Genomic DNA, 23,396 nt, shown 5'->3' with positions numbered 1-23,396 from the left:
AGATATTTTGCAGCTTAGCTTTGTGTTTACACCGGCAGTGGGTTTAAGTTTAGGACTTGTTTATTAGTGTTGCTGGATAAAAGTTACTGTAAACTGCAGCACTTAAACCGCTCATTCCGGTTCAATATGGTACGAATCTTCACTAGCATTTAGGCTACGGTAACAATTAGCTTAGCTTGTAGCCAAACACCGACTAGCACATTTATTCGTTCTTTTCACACCCGTTTTAAGACTTAACACAGGGGAAGAATTCGCCTGAATACAGGTGTGGGAAAATAACACATCGCTGCACCCGAGTTCTGTCGATCACAGAATCGTTTTGTTTACAGCAGTAATATAATAAATATAAACTAATATAACACATTTTATAGCACATGGTTTATGTTAAGAGTTTCATTTACTTTTATATGTTTTGTACAAGAAATGCAGTGACTTTAACTCATTGGTGTTATATAATGTTTATATTAGTTATTAATGCATTAGGTTGTTGCTTCATTGTCTGCTTTGCATCATCATGTGCTGCAATTCAAGAAAGAAGCTCCTGCTACTGCTTATTTGCTTATTTTGGTCCATGTGATCAGAAAACAACTTCAGTCCAGCTTTGAGATGCTGATTTGGTCGCAGGAGCTTCTAGTGAGACCTGAAGTTGACTCTTATGAGACGTGAGAAAAAATGACTTAAAAATAATATCGATCATGCCATAAGTAACACAATTAGGCCAGTGATAGCTCAGTGGTTAAGGTACTGGAGTAGTAATCAGAAGGTTGCCGGTTCAAGCCCCGCCACCACCAATTTGCCACTGTGCTGAGCGAGGCCCTAAACCCTAGTGATGGGAATTTCGGCTCCTTTTAGAGAGCCGGTTCTTTTGGCTCGGCTCACTAAAAAGAGCCGGCTCTTTCGGCTCCCAAGTGGCTCCTTATTTTTTTTTGTTGCTTAAATTAATTCATTACCAAATTACATGTAAAATGAATTACTAATGTAAAAAAAAACATTATATCAAATGTTTATTATTTAAATGGCTTTATTTATATACTCAACATGGAACAGCGCTACAACAATAAATTATAAAATACAAAAACAAAGACCCATCTCAATTAGACAAAAAGATCTGATTGTGTATATTATTTGTACATTTGCATCTAGAGTGGGACGGCATGGTGGCTAAGTGGGTAGCACTGTCGCCTCACGGCGAGAAGGTCCTGAGTTCGATCCCCAGGTGAAGAGCCCGGGTCCTTTCTGTGTGGAGTTTGCATGTCTTTCCCATGTCCATGTGGGTTTCCTCCGGGTGCTCCGGTTTCCTCCCACAGTCCAAAGACATGCAAGGAGGTGAATGTTCCTGTCATGAATGTAACCAAAGTGTAAAACGTGACGTTAAAATCCTAATATACAAAACAAAATAAACAAGCATCTAGAGTGAAACAAAACAACACAACATCAACGAAGCATCACTCACACTCAACAAAATATAAATGAAAATGTGCAAAACAAAAAGAAAAAGCAGCATCCAGGTGAAAGTATTTGTAAGTATTTAGTGAAGATTGGCATTCAGAAAAAACAAGATGCTCATCTTTGATGGGTTGATCCTGTTTCTCCTTTTTGTTATGATCTGTCCTGTTAAAATAGATTCTCTCTGAGGGGACAGATACACAGTCTATGTGCCATCACATGTAGAAGATGTGGGTAGACTGAACACTTGGTCTCCCAGTGAACACTTGGTTCAGTGGGTCTGAACTTCTCTGTAAAAGGGGATTCTCGTGTCCAAACTTTACTATGTCTCCACTCATTTTCCTCACCTTTCCAGCGTGTAATGTCTGGCTGTGTAAAGCGCTGAGTTCTCTCTCTCTCTCTCTCTCTCTCTCTCTCCCCTGTTCGTGTGCTCACTGTGTGTGTGTGTGTAACCCCTCCCCTCCTGCTCAGTGTAAACACACAAACGCCACCACGTATCTTGACCAATCACGTATGGTTTTGACAGAAAAAAAACCCGGAAAAAAACGAATCGGCTCCCAATCAGGAGCCGGATCCCATCGTTCACTTTAAAGAGCCGACTCTTAGAGCCGACCCATCACTACTAAACCCTCAGTTGCTCAAAATCGTGTTCAGTCATAACTGTGTCACTTTGGATAAAAGCGTCTGCTAAATGCTGAAAATGTAAATCATGTGTATAAAGTGGTGTAAAACTCAAATAAATAAATAATTATTTGAGGAGTAAAGACAAATTAATCCAGATTTTTAATAGGAGACGGGTCTTGACAGCAGACCTCATTACTGTGCTGGAAGGGAAAATAAACCTGCTTTCTCATTCAGGCATGTCCCATTATATATTATTGCTTAAACTTAAACTGGTGTGTAGCTACTGAATTGCAACTGACCAACTAATTAACTAATAAAAAGTTTCACTTTCATGTTCACTTAAATATTTTGGGTATTTGGGACTTTTTATGTTGATGATTGACTAAAGGAATTTGCTCGGCATCACCTTTTATTTATACCCTAGTAAAACAGAAAATAGTGAGTTTTTTACACTTGGGTGAAATAATAATAATATAGTAACATGCTTTCGTTACATTTGTTAACTAAAACATGCTTTAGTTATTTTTATTATTTTCTATTTATGCATATTTTTCCCAGTCTAGTCATCTACAATTACCAGAATTCTGCTGCAACGTTACGTTACACGCTCCATCTGATGTGTGTGTAGTTATTAATACAAAAATAGAAATATTTCTGAAATGATTCTGGGAGTAACATGTTTAACTTTGAAAATTCAAACATGCACACACACACACACACACACACACACACACATACACACACACAACTGAATAAAGAAATAAGTTTTTAACATTTTGACTATTGCTTGTGTACTTTTCTGATGACATGAGGTGATTTTTACAGACCATGGTCAGTTTAAAATAAGCTGCACATGAGGAAATAAAGCTGCTGTTACACCACTGATGGTACTCATGCTGTATGTGCAGTCTAGACTAAATCAGCTAACAAATAATTTAATTTAACACAAAAAACACGAGTTTGTAGCTCATATTAACAGAAAGACTCATTATTTCTAACAGAAAGGCCACCGAGTGTAAAACTTGTAGTGAAAATCTAATAGTTAAAATATTTGCAGTACAAAGAAACAGATTACTTACATTTGACTGTTTTTTTTCTGTAGCTAAATTGCAAATTTAATGATATTTTAGTAACATATCAATAAACTCACAAACAGAATAATGATTAAAAGTGAAGTTTACCATCACAATTGATTATAAACGCTGACGGAAGAATTAAAACCAGTCGATCCATCGTTTGTACAGAGGCTGAATGAAGAAACTTTAACTTTCACTCTTGCTGTGGTGAAAACCCCCAACAACACTCTCACATAACACCAGGGCTCTTTACAACTAAAAATAAAACATCAAGAGTCACATATTTTAAATAAACTGAATATGGTTGCAGGGATCTGTGCTTTATTAGCGCTGTTTGATTATTAGTAGCTATAAACCACAATAACGATAACAAAAAATATACTTTTTGAACTTTTTTCATTTTTATTTGAAATACACAATTGCACATGGTACTGTCTGATGTGCACAACGCACATTTGCACACCATACTGGTTTAGTCTTACTCCTAGTTTTTTTGTTATTTTGTTCTTTTATGTAATTTATATTCTTATTTTTTAAGTATATTTTATGTTATATTTACATGACATGTTATTGTACTTTTATAACTTTACTTTTATGTCATTATTGCACATGGACGTGTTTGTGTGATGCTTCTAATATTTGAATTGCTGCTGTAAAAATTTCCCTTTAAAGATCAATCAATCAATCACTCAATCAATTTATCTTCAGGAACCTATTTTCTAAAAAAAAAAAAAAAAAAAAAAAAAAAAAATTTATTCCAACTTTCTAACGACGTCTGGTCAGGGTTGCAGATCCATTCCAGGACACACACACACACACAGAGAGAGAGAGGGGGGGAGGGAGAGAGAGATTATTTACCTTCTAATAAGGTGATTTATATTCTAATAACGTTTAAAACATCGCGTATTGCACCCAGTAATCCAAATCAGGATAAAGCGCTTCAACAGCAAACACAACCAGGTGGTCACGTTTTTTTTTTTTACAATCCCTAATTTTGACATTTGTAACGTTGTTTCTGCTGTTAGTGACAATGAGTAAATTAATCAATGTAATAAGACTTTAACTCAGGCAAAGTTAATCGCTGCCTAATGGTCCTTGGGGTGCAGGATGTGTCGGGGTGCAGAAAGCGGTACCACACCAGATTTTTTTGCAGCTTAGCTTTGTGTTTACACCGGCAGTGGGTTTAAGTTTAGGACTTGTTTATTAGTGTTGCTGGATAAAAGCGACTGTAAACTGCAGCACTTAAACCGCTCATTCCTGTTCAAAATGGTAAGAATCTCCACTAGCATTTAGGCTACGGTAACAATTAGCTTAGCTAGTATCCAAACACATTCATTCGTTCTTTTCACACCCGTTTTAAGACTTAACAAAGGGGAAGAATTAGCCTGAAAACAGGTGGGAAAAATAACACATCGCTGCAGCAGTGTTCTGTCAATCAGTGATTTTGTTTACAGCAGTAATATAATAAATATAAACTAATATAACACATTTTATAGCACACAGTTTATGTTAAGAGTTTCATTTACTTTTATATGTTTTGTACAAGAAATGTACATGCAGTGACATTAACTCACTGGTGTGCACATGTTATATAATGTTTATATTAGTTATTAATGCATTAGGTTGTTGCTTCATTGTCTGCTTTGCATCATCATGTGCTGCAATTTGAGAAAGAAGCTCCTGATACTGCTTATTTTGGTCAATGTGATCAGAAAACAACTTAAGTCGAGCTTTGAGATGCTATTTTCTGCTTTTTTTCAGTCTATAAAACTAGCTTGACCTGTGGACAGTGTGATCAGTGTGTCAGCAGCTTTTGTTTGTGGGTGATTCTTGGATTACATCTCCCTGTCTGAACAAATGTCTGTTTATTTGTAAGGTGATGTAGAGACTACTGTTCCATCCAGACCTAAATTGACTCTTAAGAGACAAAAGAAATCAGCTGGTGAGCTGGTTACATGGACTCAGAGAAGTCACCAACTGTATTCAGTTATAATTAATAATAATGATTAAGGAGACTCTGTCACAAAAATACTTTGTCACCCAGTTAATCATACAAATAATTAGCTGTATGTATATTTTTGACCACGTAGATTTAGTAATATTGTTAGAAAACCCACAATAAACTTTTTTGGACAGAGATGCATGTTCCACTTATTCAGTCATGGGTGCAAAAACGTAAAAATCCCAAGAACGGTTGCAGATATTGTTGAAAAAGAAGTTGGGACAATAGCATGTTTACTACTGAGTTATAACAGCACTTAATAATCAGTTGAAATAGAAACAAGGAAAAAATGACTTAAAAATAACACAGAACATGCCATAAGTAACACAATTAGGGCAGTGGTAGCTCAGTGGTTAGGGTATTGGACTAGTAATCAGAAGGTTGCCAGTTCAAGCTCCGCCACCACCAAGTTGCCACTGTTGGGTTCCTGAACGAGGCCTCAACCCTCAATTGCTCAAAATCGTGTTCAGTCATAATTGTAAGTCACTTTGGATAAAAGAGTCTGCTAAATGCTGAAAATGTAAAAGTAATTATGTGTATAAAGTGGTGTAAAAAATAAATAAATAATCATTTGGAGGAGTAAAGACAAATTAATCCAGATTTTTAATAGGAGACGGGTCTCGACCGCAGACAGGCATGGTGTACTCTGACATGCTGCTGTAGCTCATGCGGAATGTGGCTTGGTGTCGTAGTTTTGATAAAAGTCTGGACGTCCCAAAAAACAGCCTAGTCTAGAAGTCAGTTTGTTACTGTGGACTGTGTAAAATACAGGAAATTATATTAATGAGGATTTTCTACTCAGGCCAAAGTAGACGTAAATATCACTGCTTTATGTTGTTATGTTTCTGCACTATATTGTGGTTATAAGTGGTGAGGGTGTAGTAGGAGGAGTAATCGGTCGTGTCTGAGGGACTGAGAGAGCTTATAGTTCGGATTTAGCTCCATCTGATTTCATGTCATAAATTTTCATGTGATGATGATGTGAAAGCAGCGCTGCATCAGTGGCTACAAGCTCAACCAAAATCATGTTTTGCCGATGGCATTAAAAAGTTGGTACGACGCTAGAAAAATGCATCGGAAGGTGACGATGTAGAAAAGTGATGAAATTTGTTTTTGAAATAGAGTTAAAAAAAATTTGGAAACTTTTTGAAGACCCTTGTATATGCTGGGACAGTTTGGTGATTTCTCTGCTCTGGTTTTGTGTCCAGCTTTTTCATGCCCCTGTTCGCAATGTTCTAGCAGTCTGGCATCAGCTGACTAAGTGTGAGGTTAGATTTGTTTCCTAATTCTTCCTAATTCTTAATTCTGTTGTCCATTCTGAACTGGCCTTGTAATGTCGTTTGTGATATCTAATGAGATCAGACGTCTGGAAGAAATTGCGTGGTTGGCTGTGAATTGCACTGAAATCAATCTGTCTGGAGCTTTTCTCCAGTTCTGTGTTTGGTTTCGGTGCTATTTTTACCAGTTGACAGCAATTAATCACAGAACAGTCAGTATTTCAGGCACAATTTATATGATGAGCTGCAGCTTTAGTAAATTAAAATAAAGACGTTACTACCAGAAGCAATGTGGAGCACCTTCGTACATCCAGCCCTGATTCATCAGTTGATGAGATTTCAATTGAAATGTACCATAAAATAAATAAAATATGTAGAATTTAATCTTTTTTTTTTTTTTCTTTTGTAATTTCAGATTGAAGAGCTGGCCAAAGCATCTGTCAGGATGAGAGACAGAGGACGAGTGGATAAAATAATTCAGAACATGCAAACGGCAGGACCGAGTGAACTTCAGGTACTCACACACACACACACACACACACACACACACACACAGACTGTGTGGTCAAAAGTATATGGACATCTGACCATGCACTTGTTATGCACATACCATTCCAAAAGCATAGGCGGTGATGTGGAGCCTGTGTTGATCTGGGGTAACATGTCCATTCAGAGGGTTACTGGCAAATGAGGGTTAAGGGCCTTGCTCAAGGGCCCAACAGTGGCAACCTGGCAGTGGTACCTTCTAATTGCTAGTCCAGTACCTTAACCACTAGGCTACAACTACAACAACTAACTATCTATCTAACTAACCATTTAAGGACTAAAGACAATTAATCTGGATTTTTATTAGGAGACAGGTCTTGACCGCAGACAGGCCAGTCTAGCATCTGATAGCACTCTCTGATTATGCAGACGTGCTGTTGTAGCTCATGAGATGATTGTTGGTGTCGTTTTGCTGACCTTAAGCTAGAAGTACCTCAGGATGTTCTTGATATGCAGATGTTCAGAACTGAATGTCTACGGTCAGTTCATAGAAATCTGTGTGTGTTCAGGTGATCTCGGACTTCGACATGACCCTCACCAGGTTCGCTCACAACGGGAAACGCTGCCCCACCACACACAGTGAGTATATACACACACTCACACAGAGAACACACACATTTGTGGGATGATATTAGCGGTGTGAGCCAGAAATTCTCTAAGAAACTGATTTGCAAGAAACTGAGATGGCAGCATTTCTGTCTCAAAATCTACATAATGAGATGCTGACAAACTATTTAATCATAGTGCAGATGTTAGATGTTCGCACCTAGGGATCAATAGACCCTACTGAAACCTGGTTTTATAGTCGGTTAAGGCAAAAATGAGGCGTTTTGGCACAGAAGATGGGGGGTGACAGTTGGTTATACATGACAGAATCTACTCACTTCTGTTGTTTGTTGAGTATTTGTATAAAAGTCTGTAATACACTGTCGAGTCATATTATTATGACCAGCAGCTAATATCCAGAGTAACCAGCATGTGCAGTAAGAGACTCAGTAAGGTCCTGGTAGGTTCTCACAGGTATCTGGAGCCATGCTGACTGCAGTGCATCCCACAGCTGCTGGAGGGGGGTGTGGGGGAGGATCCACAGTGCGAACACGACAATTAAAGTGGTCCCACAGATGCCTAACTGGATTCAAGTCTGGGGAATTAGGGGGCCAGGGAAGTTCTTGGAAGTCTTGGTCATGCTCTTCAACCAATGTGGGACATCGTCTTGCTGGAAGATCCCATCCGCCCCAGGGAAGATGACCAGCATGTTTGGGTGTACATGATCTGCAAGGATGGATTCATACCCAAATTGGTTGAGAGTGCCACGAAAACATTCCCCAGACCAGAAAGTAGGAAGTGGTCATAATAATGTGACTCGACAGTGTACTTTGGAAATGATATCCCATCAAACCCTTTGGAACCTGTGGAAGATGTTTTTGTCTATTGTTTGTGTTTTTTGTAACCCAAACCCGATCAGTTACACCAGAGACGAACTGTTGAACTTAAGACAGTTCACTTCAAACGGTTTTTCACCCATTTTTACTGATTCTGGGAGTTTTTTGGAGATCCTTGTTGGTGGAGCAGCAGCTCTGTTGGGGACACGGAGGAGAAGCAGGAGAGGGACGCGCGCCGGCAGAGATGTGAAGCTCCGATAGCGGGGCTTTCGCACCACGCTCCCATCGATTCATCTCGCGAACCTCCGCCCTCTGCCTAACAAAATGGACGAGATGCTTCTACTTACTGGGATAAACAAAAACTTTACACGCTCCGCAGCACTTTGCTTCACTGAAACCTGGCTGAGTGATTCCGTACCGGTCAGCGCACCGCAACTGCCGGGCTTTCATATACATCGCGCGGATCGCGTAACGGAGCTCACTGGGAAAGCGAAAGGTGGAGGAATCTGCTTTTACATTAATGGAGGTTGGTGTACTGATGTCACAGAATGAAGTAAACACTGCAGTCCAAATTTGGAGTCTTTTTTCATTCATTGTAAGCCTTTCTACTCTCCGCGCGAGTTCTCTTCATTCATCCTGACTGGTGTTTACATTCCACCTCAAGCCAACGTGCATGACGCACTGCAAACTCTAGCGGATCAGATAATGGGATTAGAACAAAAATATAACAAAAATAATTCTGGGGGATTTCAACAAAGCAAACCTAAACCACGAACTGCCAAAATATACCAGGGATAACGATACACTGGACCACTGCTACACCATCATTAAGGATGCATACCGCCCTGTTCCCCGTGCACCTCTGGGAAACTCTGATCACTGTCTAATTTACTTCATTCCAAATTACAGGCAAAAACTTAAAACTTCTAAGCTTGTAGTAAAAACAGTGAAGAAATGGACCAGAGAGGCTAAACTAGAACTACAGGACTATTTTGAACACACAGATTGGTCTGTTTTTGAAACTGCAGCTGCAAACCTGGACGAACTGACGGACACTGTAACATCTTACATCAGTTTCTGTGAAGAGGTGTGTGCAAACTAAAACCTTCTGCACATACAGCAACAACAAACCATGGTTTACACCCAAACTCAAACAACTGCGTCGGGCCAAGGCGGACGCCTACAGGAGTGGAGATAGGGTCCTGTACAACAAGGCAAGAAACACACTAACCAGGGAGATCAGTGTGGCTAAAAGAAACTACACTGAAAAGCTGAAAAAAACGTTTTTCAGCCAACGACCCTGCTACAGTGTGGAGAGGCCTTGGAGAAATCACCAGTTACAGGAAACCCCCCCCACCCATAGATGCAAACAAAGACCTTGCAGACGACCTTAACGACTACTTTTGTAGGTTTGAAAGTGACCACTTCACACCCATCAATCTACTCACCTCAGCTGCATCCGTTATCTCACCTCTGACACCACCACCACCTTCCCCCCCAGTCACCCAGGCTACACTTGAGATAGGTGTCAAAGATGTCAGCCAGCTCTTCCGGAAACAAAAGACCAGGAAATCGTCAGGCCCGGACAACATCTCTCCCTCCTGTCTCAAAGCCTGCGCTGACCAACTGGCTCCAATTTTCACATGTATCTTAAACAGATCCCTGGAACTGTCTGTAGTTCCCTCCTGTTTCAATCCTGATCCCCAAGAAACCCTCCATAACTGGACTGAATGACTACAGACCGGTAGCTTTGACATCAGTAGTCATGAAGTCATTTGAACGATTGGTGCTAGCCCATCTGAAGGAAACCACTGGACAACCTACTGGACCCACTGCAGTTTGCATATAGGGCTAACAGGTCAGTGGATGATGCAATCAACATGGGCCTTCACTACGTCCTGCAACACCTAGACTGCCCTGGGACTTATGTAAGGATCCTGTTTGTGGACTTCAGCTCGGCTTTCAACACCGTCAACCCTGGAATTCTCTCCTACAAACTCTCTCAGCTCACTGTGCCCCCTGCCATGTGTCAATGGATTACCAGCTTCCTGACAGGCAGAACACAGCAGGTGAAGCTAGGAGAAGTCACTTCTCACACTCGGACAGTCAGTACTGGTACTCCTCAGGGAAGTGTTATCTCACCACTGCTCTTTTCACTCTACACCAATGACTGCATCTCCAGTGACCCATCTGTGAAACTCTTGAAGTTTGCAGATGATACCACAATCATTGGTCTGATTCGCGACGGAGACGAATCTGCTTACCGGCGAGAGGTCGACCAGCTGGTGCACTGGTGCAGTCAGAACAACCTGGAGCTTAACACGCTCAAGACTGTAGAGATGACAGTGGACTTCAGGAAACACTCACCAGCATGGCTCCCACTCACAAATTTAGGCAGTTTTGTTTTAGTTGTGGAGTCCTTCAAGTTTTTGGGCACTATCATTTCCCAGGACCTGAAGTGGGATTATAACATCAACTCCACCATCAAGAAAACCCAACAGAGAATGTTCTTTCTGCGGAAAATGCGAAAGCTGGGTCTGCCACAGGAGCTGCTAAGACAGTTCTACACTGCGGCCATCGAATCAGTTCTGTGCACTTCCATCACAGTCTGGTTTGGTGCAGCCACAACACAACACAGGAACAGACTGCAGCGACAGGTGAAGTCAGCTGAAAAAATCATTGGTGCTCCTCTGCCCTCTCTCCAGGACTTGTATACTTCAAGAACCAGAAAACGGGCGAGAACGGGAGAAAATTATCACTGACTCCTCACACCCTGGACATTACTTCATTCAACCCCTCCCCTCCGGCAGGCGCTATAGATCCATCCACATTAAAACCACCAGATTCAAGAGCAGTTTCTTCCCACAGGCGATCTCCCTACTAAATAAATAAATGACTGATAATACAGACTTAAGCGTAACAACATTCAACTGCTGCCAATGGACTACACTGTAGTACTCATCCTACATGTTGTGCACTTTACTGTTTTGTAAATATTTCAGATGCTGCTAAATTACATATCTGTATATTGCGTGTATATAATCTTATAGTTTGTATAATTTTTGTGATTTTGTGTTTAATGTTTAATGTATACATTGCTTGTACACTGTATCGTACCATTACTAGAGAGATACCATCAGCCGGAAACAAATTCCTTGTGTGTATCCACATACTTGGCCAATAAATCTGATTCTGATTCTGATTCTGATTCTGAAACAGGGTTAAAATACATAATATCATGGACTCCATGAAGTACCTGGAGATTTTAAGAAGCTCGAATTGACCGGTGGTCTGATCTTGCAGGGCAAAACATATTAAACGTCATCCAAAAAGAGTTCACAGAAGGCGCCTGGAGGATCTCAGATTGAGGAGTTGCTTTCACATGCCTCCCAATCTCATCAAGCATTATAGAGGAAGACTCAATTTCTCTAATCACAACCATATTGTGAAAAATTAATGTTAAATATTAACTTTGTCTTTTTCCTGCAGATATTCTTCACAGCAGCTCGTTGATTAGTGAAGACTGCAAGGCCAAGGTAAGCAATCAGTGTATCTAATCATGTCTGCTCCCCCCTTTGCTTCTTTAACAGTCTTTACTCCTCTGTAAATGTGAGATATACCCCAAAAAAACAACCCCACATACAGTTGAAGCCACATCGTCCATACCAGACTGGCACATTGACACATAATAAAAGAAAAAAGGTCCTACCATCGTGCAACACATTCTGATGGAGTGCCTCAAGTATCTATCTATAACCAAAATCATTGTAGATGTATTCAACCAGGACGAGGCAGTACAGCCCTCAAATTCCTTAAAAATACAAAACTGAACTCGTGAGTTTGAATCTCAGCTCTGATACCATCAGGCTGGGCGCCATTATGGACGATGTTCGGCTTATCCGTCGGGTTGGATGTCACAGGGGATTTCGCATAACTGCTGCAATTATGACCTCTGCTGGCTGATTAATAGTGCTGCACAGAGACGGGGGATAATAGAGATCAGTGTGTGACTCTCCCTATATGAACTCGTGCAGGTGAAAAGAAGCGGTCAGTACTGCACACGCATCGGAGGGGCGTGTGTGTCAGTTACGGCTCTCCTCGGTCAGGAGTGTGGGGGTCTGCAGCAGTAGAGAGGAAGCAAAATGCAATCAGGTAATTGGATACGACTAGATTGGGCGGAAAATCCAAAAATACATAAATAAGACAATAAAAAACAACAACAAAGGCAGTGATTCAAAACACTACATGTATTAAAGGTGGATGTAACCAGATCCACATACTTTCCACATACTTTTGTCATATAGTGTAGTTCAACGTTTTGCTGATGTACCATAACTGATTTATTTAAACCTATCATAAACAACAAACGTTTATTGTTTTTTCTTTTTGGTTTCTTCAGATGTCGGGTTTGTTAGCTCATTATTACCCCATAGAGATCGACGAGTCCAAATCTGTGGAGGAGAAAGTTCCTTACATGGTGGAATGGTCAGTCATCGCACCACAACAAACCTCTAATTACAGCCAGCTGGTGTTTGTCTGGTGTTTGTCCATGTGGTGTTTGTCTGTCTAGTGTATGTTCGTCTGATGTTTGTCCGTCTAGTGTTTGTCTGTGTCAAGTCAAGTCAACTTTATTTATATACAGTTTTTTACAATAGACATTGTCTCAAAGCAACTTTACAAAATCCAGGACCAACAGATACAAAAACCCCTGTTGAGCAAGCCGAGGGCGACTGTGGCAAGGAAAAACTCCCTGAAAATTACAGGAAGAAATCTTGAGAGGAACCAGACTCAGCAGGGCCCATCCTTCTTGGGTGGTCTGGAGGATACTTTAAATAAATACATGATTTACACAAAGCATACAAACACAGAATTAAATGATCTAAAAGTTATAACTGGTAATAAATAAATAAATAAATAATAATAGAGTTGTTATTCGCTCTAGTCTTCAATAAAGTCTGTAGTGATTTTTTGTCATTCTTGGTGCAATTACTCCAGACCCGTCACATCTGGCAGGAGCAGCATCGTTGTCACGGCAGTCTCGACTTCAATCCTTAACCTCAGCGGGTAAACAGGTTTCCATCAGAATGCCTTTGGAGTAAAACAACAGAGAATGTAGTTAATAATGTACAATGCTAGTTGAGTAAAACAGTTTTACAGAGAGTTTTAGACTCCGGCAGCCCTAATTATTACAGCATAACTAAAAAGGGAGAGCGAGCAGGTAACAAGGTCATGAAGGCTTTCACAGGACATCAGCGTCCACCTCTCCTACCCAAACCGGAGTGATTGGACAAGAGAGGCAGAACGACAGCAACCCAACATCCCTGATCACCACAAGTTTCTATGACCAAGAACCCCCAAGCTCTGCGCCTTTGTCTATATTAATCAAAAGCCTGAGAAAATAAATATGTTTTCAGTCTAGACTTAAACATTGAGACTGTGTCCGAATCCCGAACAGTGGCAGGAAGATTATTCCAGAGTTGTGGAGCTTTGTAAGAAAATGCTCTTCCACCAGCTGTGGTCTTTTTAATTCTAGGAACTATAAGTAACCCTGCATCTTGTGAACGAAGTGGACGCGCTGGGTTGTAGTGATTAATAAGTTCACTCAGATACTGTGGTACAGACCATGTAGCGCTTTATAGGTTAGTAAAAGTATTTTGTAATCAATGCGGAATTTAACTGGCAGCCAGTGTAGAGATGATAGAACAGGAGTAATATGATAAAATTTTTTAGTTCTAGTTAGCACTCGAGCTGCTGCATTTTGAACTAACTGGAGTTTGTTTATGGATCTACCAGAGCATCCAGTTAGAAGAGCATTACAATAATCTAACCGAGAAGTTATAAACGCATGGATCAGTTTTTCGGCGTCATTAACAGATAGTATATTTCTTATTTTAGAGATATTACGCAAATGATAGAAAGCAACTCTAGTAATATTATTAACGTGTGTATCAAAGGAAAGATCTGAATCTATTGTGACACCCAAGTTTTTTACATCTGGGCTGGGAGTAACAGAGAAAGTGTTTAGGTTTAGCACCAGGTTAGATAACTTGTTTCTTGCAGCTTTAGAGCCAACAAGTAAAGCCTCAGTTTTATCTGAATTAAGTAAAAGAAAATTACACGACATCCAGTTTTTTATGTCGTTTACACAATCTTCAATCTTACTGATTGTGTCAGTATCATTTGGTTTGGCTGATATATACAGCTGTGTGTCATCTGCATAGCAGTGAAAGTTTATGCCATGTTTATGAATAATTTCACCTAGTGGAAGCATATAGAGTGTAAATAATAGTGGTCCCAGTACCGACCCCTGTGGAACACCACACTTTACTTTTGTAGTTTCCAAGCATTTATTATTTACATAAACAAATTGCGAGCGGTCATTTAGGTATAATTGAAACCAAGAGAGTGCGAGTCCTTTAACACCTACTGTATTTTCTAGCCTCTCCAGTAAAATGTTCTGATCGACCGTATCAAACGCTGCACTAAGATCTAATAGAACAAGAAAAGAGACACATCCATTATCAGAAGACATTAACAACTCGTTAACTACTCTAATTAATGCGGTTTCAATTTTCATTCAAATAAGAACATAATTGTTTGGAAACAACTTTTTCTAATATTTTAGAGACAAGATTTGAAATTGGCCTATAATTAGATAAAACATGTGGATCAAGATTAGGTTTTTTAATCAGGGGTTTAATAACGGCACTTTTAAACAATTTAGGTACGTACCCAAGGCTAAGGGATGCATTGATTAATGTAAGCAGGGGCTCTACAATAGCTGGGAGTAAATCTTTAAGTAAACGAGTTGGAACAGGATCGAGTATACACGATGATGACTTAGATGATTTAATCAACACAGTTAGTTCATTTTGGGAGATTGGATTAAAGGAATTTAGTTGGATTAACTCGTTACTATTATCACCAATGCTGCTCAGAGTGAGTCCAGGCTTAACATTGGCAAGTGACACACTTTGACTTTGAAGTCGTATTTTTTCTATCTTGTCATTAAAGAATTTTAAAGAATCATCGCTGGTACAGTCGGGTGGTATATTAGATTCAGTTTCATTGACGTTTTTAGTAAATTTGGACACTGTCTCAAAAAGTAATCTAGGATTGTTCTTATTTTTCTCTATTAGGGACGAATAATATAAAGATTTAGCTTTTATAAGTGCATGTTTATACTCAGTTAGAGCATCTTTCCAAGCAATCTTATACACTTCCAGTGTAGTGTGACGCCACTTGCGTTCTAATTTCCGTGCTGCCTGCTTAAGTGTGCATGTGTGGTCATTGTACCAAGGAGCAAGTTTTTTCTCCCTAATCAGTTTAGTTTTAAGTGGGGCTACGTTATCTAAGGTTGCGCGCAGTACGGTCTCTAGGTTTTGAGTTGCCTGATCTAGTTCTTTAGGTTCTGATGCTGGTATATTTGGTAATTCTGGTAGGCAGTTTATGAACGCTGCTGCAGTTGCAGATGTAATAGTGTGCTTACATTTAATGTGTTTGTCCTTCTAGTGTTTGTTCGTCTAGTATTTGTTCGTCTAGTATTTGTTTGTCTAGTATTTGTTCGTCTGATGTTTGTCCGTCTGGTGTTTGACCGTCTGGTGTTTGTCCATGTGGTGTTTGTCCGTCTGGTGTTTGTCCATGTGGTGTTTGTCCGTCTGGTGTTTGTCAGTCTAGTGGACCAGATGGTGTTTCTCTGTCGGATGTTTGTCTGTCCGGTGTTTGTCCATCTGATGTTTCTTCATGTGGTGTTTGTCTGTCTGGTGTTAGTCTGATGTTTGTTCATGTGGTTTTTGTTTGTCTGATGTTTGTCCATGTGGTGTTTGTCCGTCTGATGTTTGTCAGTCTAGTGTTTGTCCATCTGATGTTTGTTCATGTGGTGTTTGTCCATCTAGTGTTTGTCTGTATGGTATTTGTCTGTCTGGTGTTTGTCTAATGTTTGTTCATGTGGTGTTTGTCTGTCTAGTGTTTGTCTGTCTAGTGTTTGTCCGTCTGGTGTTTGTCTGTCTGGTGTTTGTCTGATGTTTGTTCATGTGGTGTTTGTCTGTCTAGTGTTTGTCTGTCTGGTGTTTGTCTGTCTGGTGTTTGTCTGATGTTTGTTCATGTGGTGTTTGTCTGTCTAGTGTTTGTCTGTCTGGTGTTTGTTTGTCTGGTGTTAGTCTGATGTTTGTTCATGTGGTGTTTGTCTGTCTGGTGTTTGTCCATGTGGTTTTTGTTTGTCTGATGTTTATCCATGTGGTGTTTGTCCATCTGATGTTTGTTCATGTGGTGTTTGTCCGCCTAGTGTTTGTGGCTGGAACCGTGTGTGTTTACTGACAAGTTGTCTTGCAGAAGCGTCTCATCCACGTCTCACTGAGATGTTTTTGTTTCTGTACCAGGTGGACAAAAGCTCATGATTTTATAGTGCAGGAGAAAATCAGAAAAGATCAGCTGGCTCAGGCTGTGAAGGACTCGGGGGCCATGTTGAGGTTGGTACCCACAATGTTTTAGATGAGACAAGCATCATAATGATGCATTAAAAAGCTGATTGTAAAGCTCTAGGACTCCTCCGAACCACAGTAAAAGCCATGATTTCTGCTCTTACTTCTTTGCCAGCATATTCCATCAGACCAAAACTAATCAGCCAGTTTATTTTGCCAATTTTAAGGACAATATATTGTTAAAAATATCCAAAGTGCTGTAATCCTTCTTGTTTTTATCCTGGTTTCAGACCGGACTCATCGACCAGGCTGTTTTGACCATCTCACTATCAGCATTCAGCCGGAATTGAAATCTCAATAGTGGCCTTGCCTGATTTGTAAAAACAATCCTTTCTGTTCCAGCATGAGTGTGTCAGTGTGCACAAGGTCTTGTAGGGATGAACTCTAGTGACCCTGACCTCAACCCCTCTGAACACCCTTGGGATGAATTGGAATGCTCTTTTTTTGCTACAGAGAATTCAAACAGTATTAATGGCCAGGATTAAGCTCATGGTCAGGTGTCCACATACTTCTGGTCATTCATTGTGAACAAATAGCTTCTGGTGTTCAGTAAAGCAGCAGATCTGGACGTCCTACATGAAATCTTGCTCTGTGTGTGTGTGTGTGTGTGTGTGTGTGTGTGTGTGTGTGTGTGTTGTAGGGAGGGCTGTAAGAGCTTCTTTGACATGCTGAATCAAACCTCAGTTCCTCTGCTGATCTTCTCAGCTGGAGTCGGGGACATTTTGGAGGAAGTGATCCGGCATCATGAAGTCTTCCACCCAAACGTACGTGTCTTCTCCAACTACATGGACTTTGACGAGAATGTAAGTGGGTTCTACAACCGTTCTGAAACGGTTCAGTGTTTTTTTTATTTCTAAATCACGGGTACTCAGGCAAATAGGGCCCTAGAATTCTGTGAGGGGGTCCTAGCATCACCATAGTAACGTTGTTTACCCACCCCTCCGCCATGTTCAACTATAAGCAAGAGAACCGCAGCAAAAAGTGGAAAAACATTGGCTGTGGTCGCGGACGAAACAAAAACGCATTACAGTGAAAATGAAACAGTGCAGCTACATTACAATCTGATGTGTTTGTGAGCACACAGAACCTGCACATACATAAAAATCACAAGAAGTGCCACTGAGGTCACATGATTTGTTGCTCACAGATGTTGGTGCCACAAAATATAAACCAAAACATAAAGACAAGATACAATCAGGTGGCACAGCGGTAAAAAACACACACTGCAACCGGAGCTGGATCTCGAGCACGTCGTATCGAATCCAGCTCTGCCTACCTCATCAATGTGTGGGTGGCAAGATGCATACGGCTTGCTGCTCACGTGTCGGAGGGGATGTGGGTTAGCTTCGATCTTCTCGGTCAGGGCAGGGATCGGCAGAGGCAGAGAGGATGCGTAATGCAAAATGGGCGATTGGACGCGCTAAAGGGGGAGAAAAAAGGGAGAAAATGCATTAAAAAAAATAAAAAGATACAATCAGGCAGACTCAAACATAATACTGATAATGCCACACAAATATGTGTTAAACATGCCGTTAAAATCCAAACAAACAAACCTGAAATTACCTAATAATTAGAGGGGTGTCCGTATACTTTTGTATATTTAGATTTTTATTGTTACCGCTCCTCCCTAAATGATGAACTAAAAACTGAATGGTCAACAGTATATGCATAGTATGTCCCTAAATCATCCCTAAATCAACAACACAAACACAAAGCTGCCCTCCTCTGCGACTATAACAGCCTCCGCTCCATCTGTGTGCATTTTGACCACCAGTGTCTATAATAAATTGTTCAGTACTTTATATGTCCATGCATTACTCTCCACTCATGACCTGGTTTTTGTAATCTAGTATTTGTGACCTGGTTTAATGTAGAGCAGATAGAGGTCTGTAGTATCAGCATGGGATCTCACTCACATTCTGCACCGTTCTTCATTTCTCAGGGTGTTGTCCACGCCTTTAAGGGTGACATGATTCATACCTTTAATAAAAGAGAGGGGGCGCTGCTGAACCGAGACCAGTTCGCCCAGCTCGCTCGCAGCAACGTCCTGCTGCTGGGAGATTCACTGGGAGATCTGAACATGGCCGACGGAGTTCAGAACATCCAGAACATCCTGCGCATCGGCTACCTCAACGACAAGGTGAGGGACTACGACCCCTAAATAGACCACGTGTGGCGTCAACGGTCCAGAGCTTTAATGTTCTGATCAGACATCTGTGTGTTCTGCTAGCATCAGAAACAGCTGTTTTTATAAATAAAAAGTTTAATGTGAGAGGAAAACAAAAAAGCATCCAGTGAGCGGCACTTTTGGAAGCAGATATAACTTCTTAAAAAAGGTTAGGGGAGAGAATGAGCTGACTGATTTGAGTGGACAGGAAGTCTGGTGTAACCACTTATTATATCCACATCCCAATACCATTACACGGATAATTGGATATAATAAATGACCAAAATTTCATTTCATCCATCCATCTCCATCCATCCATCCACTATTCATCCATCCATCCACCCATCCTTCCATAATCCCACCATCCATCCATCCATCAACCCATCCATCATTTTATCCATCCTTCCATTTATCATCTCATCCATCCATCATTTCATCCACCCATCCACCTCCATCCATCCATCACCATCCATCCATCACCATCATCCATCTCCATCCATCCATCACCATCCATCCATCCACCCATCCTTCCATAATCCCACCCATCCATCCATCCATCACCATCATCCATCTCCATCCATCTCCATCCATCCATCCATCTCCATCCATCCATCCACTATTCATCCATCCATCCTTCCATAATCCCACCCATCCATCCATCCATCACCATCATCCATCTCCATCCATCCATCCATCCATCCATCCACTATTCATCCATCCATCCTTCAATAATCCCACCCATCCATCCATCCATCCATCTCCATCCATCCATCCGTCCGCTATTCATCCATCCATCCACCCATCCTTCCATAATCCCACCCATCCATTCATCCATCACCATCATCCATCCATCCATCCACCCATCCTTCCATAATCCCACCCATCCATCCATCCATCACCATCATCCATCTCCATCCATCTCCATCCATCCATCCACTATTCATCCACCCATCCTTCCATAATCCCACCCATCCATCCATCCATCACCATCATCCATCTCCATCCATCCATCTCCATCCATCCATCCACTATTCATCCATCCATCCACCCATCCTTCCATAATCCCACCCATCCATTCATCCATCAACCCATCCATCATTTTATCCATCCTTCCATTCATCATTTCATTCACCCATCCACCTCCATCCATCTCCATCCATCCATCACCATCCATCACCATCCATCCACTATTCATTTATCCATCCACCCATGTGTCCATCCACTTTTTATCCATCCACCCATCCATCTATTCGTCTTCCATTCATTCACCCATCACCATCCAGCCATTTGATTTTTGTACACTTAATTGGATTGGGAACTAATGAGGAACGTCCACATGCTTCAGGTCGTACAGTTCATACCCTCACCGTCTATAATTCTTTGGTTTTCTGTCTTCCCGAAGGTGGATGAAAGGAGGGAATCATACGTCCAGTCTTACGACATTGTCCTGGAGAAAGACGAAACCCTGAACGTTCCAAACGCCATCCTGAAGTACATCACCGCAGGAAAATAGGACCTCCTCAGACTGATCTCGACCAATGAGGAACTGGTATTAATGTAAATGTTTTCCTACAGTTTGTATGAAAACGATGCATTTCAGGCACAGAATGGATGACGGACAAATTGACTGTGTTTATTTTAACATGAACGTTTATACGAGCAACATTTTACCCACAAATAATGTACGGTTTAGTTTTATTGTAAGATTTGTGAAATTAAAAAAAATTTAAAAAAAAAAAGGTAATTGCTCAGGTGAGCTCTTCTGGGATCATTATCGGCCAGTAGGGGACGTTGGGAGGTGGTAAACCAGACCCAGTTGATGAAAATAAAAACGTACTATGTTCTACTGTAACATATAACATTGTTATTTCCTAATAATTTGGACTACTTTATTTTTTAGCTACACACAATTCCCCTTTTTGTTAAAAATTTTTTGCAGAGGCCTCAAAATGTGCAGCTCGGTTCATTGTGACCTGTACAGGGTCGATTATTTTCTCATTATTATTTTTTCATTATTTACTTTGTTGTGTTAATAAACAGGAGCAGAAATATGAAGTAAGATCTAAATTCACCTCATTAGACTCAGTAGGACATTTTACACCCTAGTAAGGACCAGGTCAGGTTTTATTCTGGGTTTTTAAAGAATAACTGTTCAAATCGTTTGTCATTGTTGTAGTTTTTAAACTCGACTCGATGCCCTTTAGTGTCCGGTGTTCTGCTGGAAATAAACACATTTTCTACAGAAAACAAGTAAAGTTGTTATATAATGTCAAACTCATTGCTCGGTGGGTAGCACTGTCACCTCCCAGCAAGAAGGTCCCGGGTTTAATCCCCAGGTGGGGCGGACTGGGTCCTTTCTGTGCGTAGTTTGCATGTTCTTCCCGTGTCTGTGTGGGTTTCCTCCGGGAGCTCCGGTTTCCTCCCACAGTCCAAACATGTGCAAGTGAGGTGAATTGGAGATACTAAATTGTCCATGACTGTGTTTGATATTAAACTTGAACTGATGAATCTTGTGTGATGAGTAACTACCGTTCCTGTCATGAATGTAACCAAAGTGTAAATATGACGTTAAAATACATGATCAGTGTGGTTCTTGTTTAGTTGTTTGAGGTTCTAAACTTGTTTTGTATGTTTTCAGCTTCGTATGTGCCCAAGTTTTATTAAAAAATCTGATCTGAGTAATCCGCTTCTTCTCTCATCTGTCTCAAATGCCAAATATTAAAACTTCCAGATCAGGGTACCCAATACGTGCACTGTGCCATCAACTGGTAGAAATGAAATGTGGCCACTGTTTCTTCAATTTGAGGTTTGTTATTATAGCTACACCTCAGCCCATCTTAGGAAAGTTAGAAAGTTTTCATTCATCAGTAGCCAGTTTGCACCATTTTTGCATTTTTCCTTTTGTAACCTGCACTGTTTGTGAAGATGAGGGTGCAACCAGTAACAAAGAAACCAAAAAACGCTTCAATTCAGGCAGGAGCGCCGCAGAGATGCTGTTTCATTTATACGTGGAAGAAGCTGAAGAGAAATTTTAACCCTCAATCTGACATTTATATGAAGTCAAACGCCTCTGCTGGACAGTTTTGGAACTTGCTGGCTGAGGGGAAAATATCCAAACATGAGAAAATGTGCCACATATTTGACAGCATTTTTGATCGACCTACTTGTGTGAATCAGCTTTTTCCCCTCATAAAAATAATGAAGTCTAAATATCGCTCCACCCATACTGATCAGCCATAACATTAAAACCACCTCCTTGTTTCTACACTCACTGTCCTTTTTATCAGCTCCACTTACCATATAGAAGCACCTTGTAGTTCTGCAATTACTGACTGTAGTCCATCTGTTTCTCTGCATGCTTTGTTACCCCCTTTCATGCTGTTCTTCAATGGTCAGGACCCCCACAGAGCAGGTATTATTTAGGTGGTGGATCATTCTCAGCACTGCAGTGACACTGACATGGTGGTGGTGTGTTGCTGGAGTTTTTAAACACCTCACTGTGGGCAGCGTCCTGTGACCACTGATGAAGGTCTAGAAGATGAGCGACTCAAACAGCAGCAATAGATGAGCGATCATCTCTGACTTTACATCTACAAGGTGGACCAACTAGGTAGGAGTGTCTAATAGAGTGGACAGTGAGTGGACACGGTATTTAAAAACTCCAGCAGTGCTGCTGTGTCTGATCCACTCATACCAGCACAACACACACTAACACACCACCACCATGTCAGTGTCACTGCAGTGCTGAGAATGATCCACCACCTAAATAATACCTGCTCTGTGGTGGTCCTGTGGGGGTTTTGACCATTGAAGAACAGGGTGAAAGCAGGTTAAAATGGTATGTACAGAAACAGATGGACTACAGTCAGTAATTGTAGAACTACAAAGTGCTGCTATATGGTAAGTGAGTGTAGAAACAAGGAGGTGGTTTTCATGTTTTGGCTGATCAGTGTATAATCTAACATATTGATGAACTTTGTAGGATACAGTTACTGACTGTAGCATGTCTGTGCTTCTGTACACCCCAAAGGACCCCAAATATCAAGCCCAAGGGAACCCCATAGGACAGAGTAACAGGCTATGTGTTCCTGATAACAAGGCTGATAAATGTAAACAGTATTAAAAGAACAATCCCAACAACACTGCTGCACCTACTACACTCATACCATGTCACCAAGTACAGTGCTGAAAATGATCTAAAACACCCAGCGTCTGATTACTACAGATCCTCAGTCAGTAATTGTATATCCTTAACGTTTATCTATATGGTTGGTGTAGCTTGTAAAATAAGCAACGTATGTGCAGATTAGTGTTCCTAATAAAGTGCTTGCTGAGTGAGGTTCTCACATTTCAGTCTGTGGCCCCCAGGATCCGTGCTACCGTGCAGCACCCACAC

General features: G+C 40.8%; 1 protein-coding gene across 1 annotated transcript; it reads left to right on the top strand.

Annotated features, from left to right (window-relative positions):
• Positions 1 to 4,335: 4,335 nt before the first annotated feature.
• LOC134321509 (7-methylguanosine phosphate-specific 5'-nucleotidase-like) lies at positions 4,336 to 21,678 on the top strand. Its single transcript, XM_063003294.1, has 9 exons — positions 4,336 to 4,415; positions 6,841 to 6,939; positions 7,481 to 7,550; positions 11,843 to 11,889; positions 12,753 to 12,838; positions 16,732 to 16,821; positions 17,474 to 17,636; positions 18,776 to 18,973; positions 20,403 to 21,678. The coding sequence occupies exons 1-9, from the start codon at positions 4,413 to 4,415 to the stop codon at positions 20,511 to 20,513; spliced, it is 867 nt and encodes a 288-aa protein (XP_062859364.1). The 5' UTR covers positions 4,336 to 4,412; the 3' UTR covers positions 20,514 to 21,678.
• The last annotated feature ends 1,718 nt before the right edge of the window (positions 21,679 to 23,396 follow it).

The sequence above is a fragment of the Trichomycterus rosablanca genome, chromosome 10, assembly GCF_030014385.1.
Source record: "Trichomycterus rosablanca isolate fTriRos1 chromosome 10, fTriRos1.hap1, whole genome shotgun sequence".
Lineage (NCBI taxonomy): Eukaryota > Metazoa > Chordata > Actinopteri > Siluriformes > Trichomycteridae > Trichomycterus > Trichomycterus rosablanca.
This window is presented reverse-complemented; position numbering and strand designations above follow the sequence as displayed.

Coding starts and splice junctions, on each gene's coding strand:
- LOC134321509 (XM_063003294.1), top strand. Junction 16,822..17,473: donor GACTCGGGGGCCATGTTGAG/GTTGGTACCCAC, acceptor TGTGTGTTGTAG/GGAGGGCTGTAAGAGCTTCT. Junction 18,974..20,402: donor TCGGCTACCTCAACGACAAG/GTGAGGGACTAC, acceptor GTCTTCCCGAAG/GTGGATGAAAGGAGGGAATC.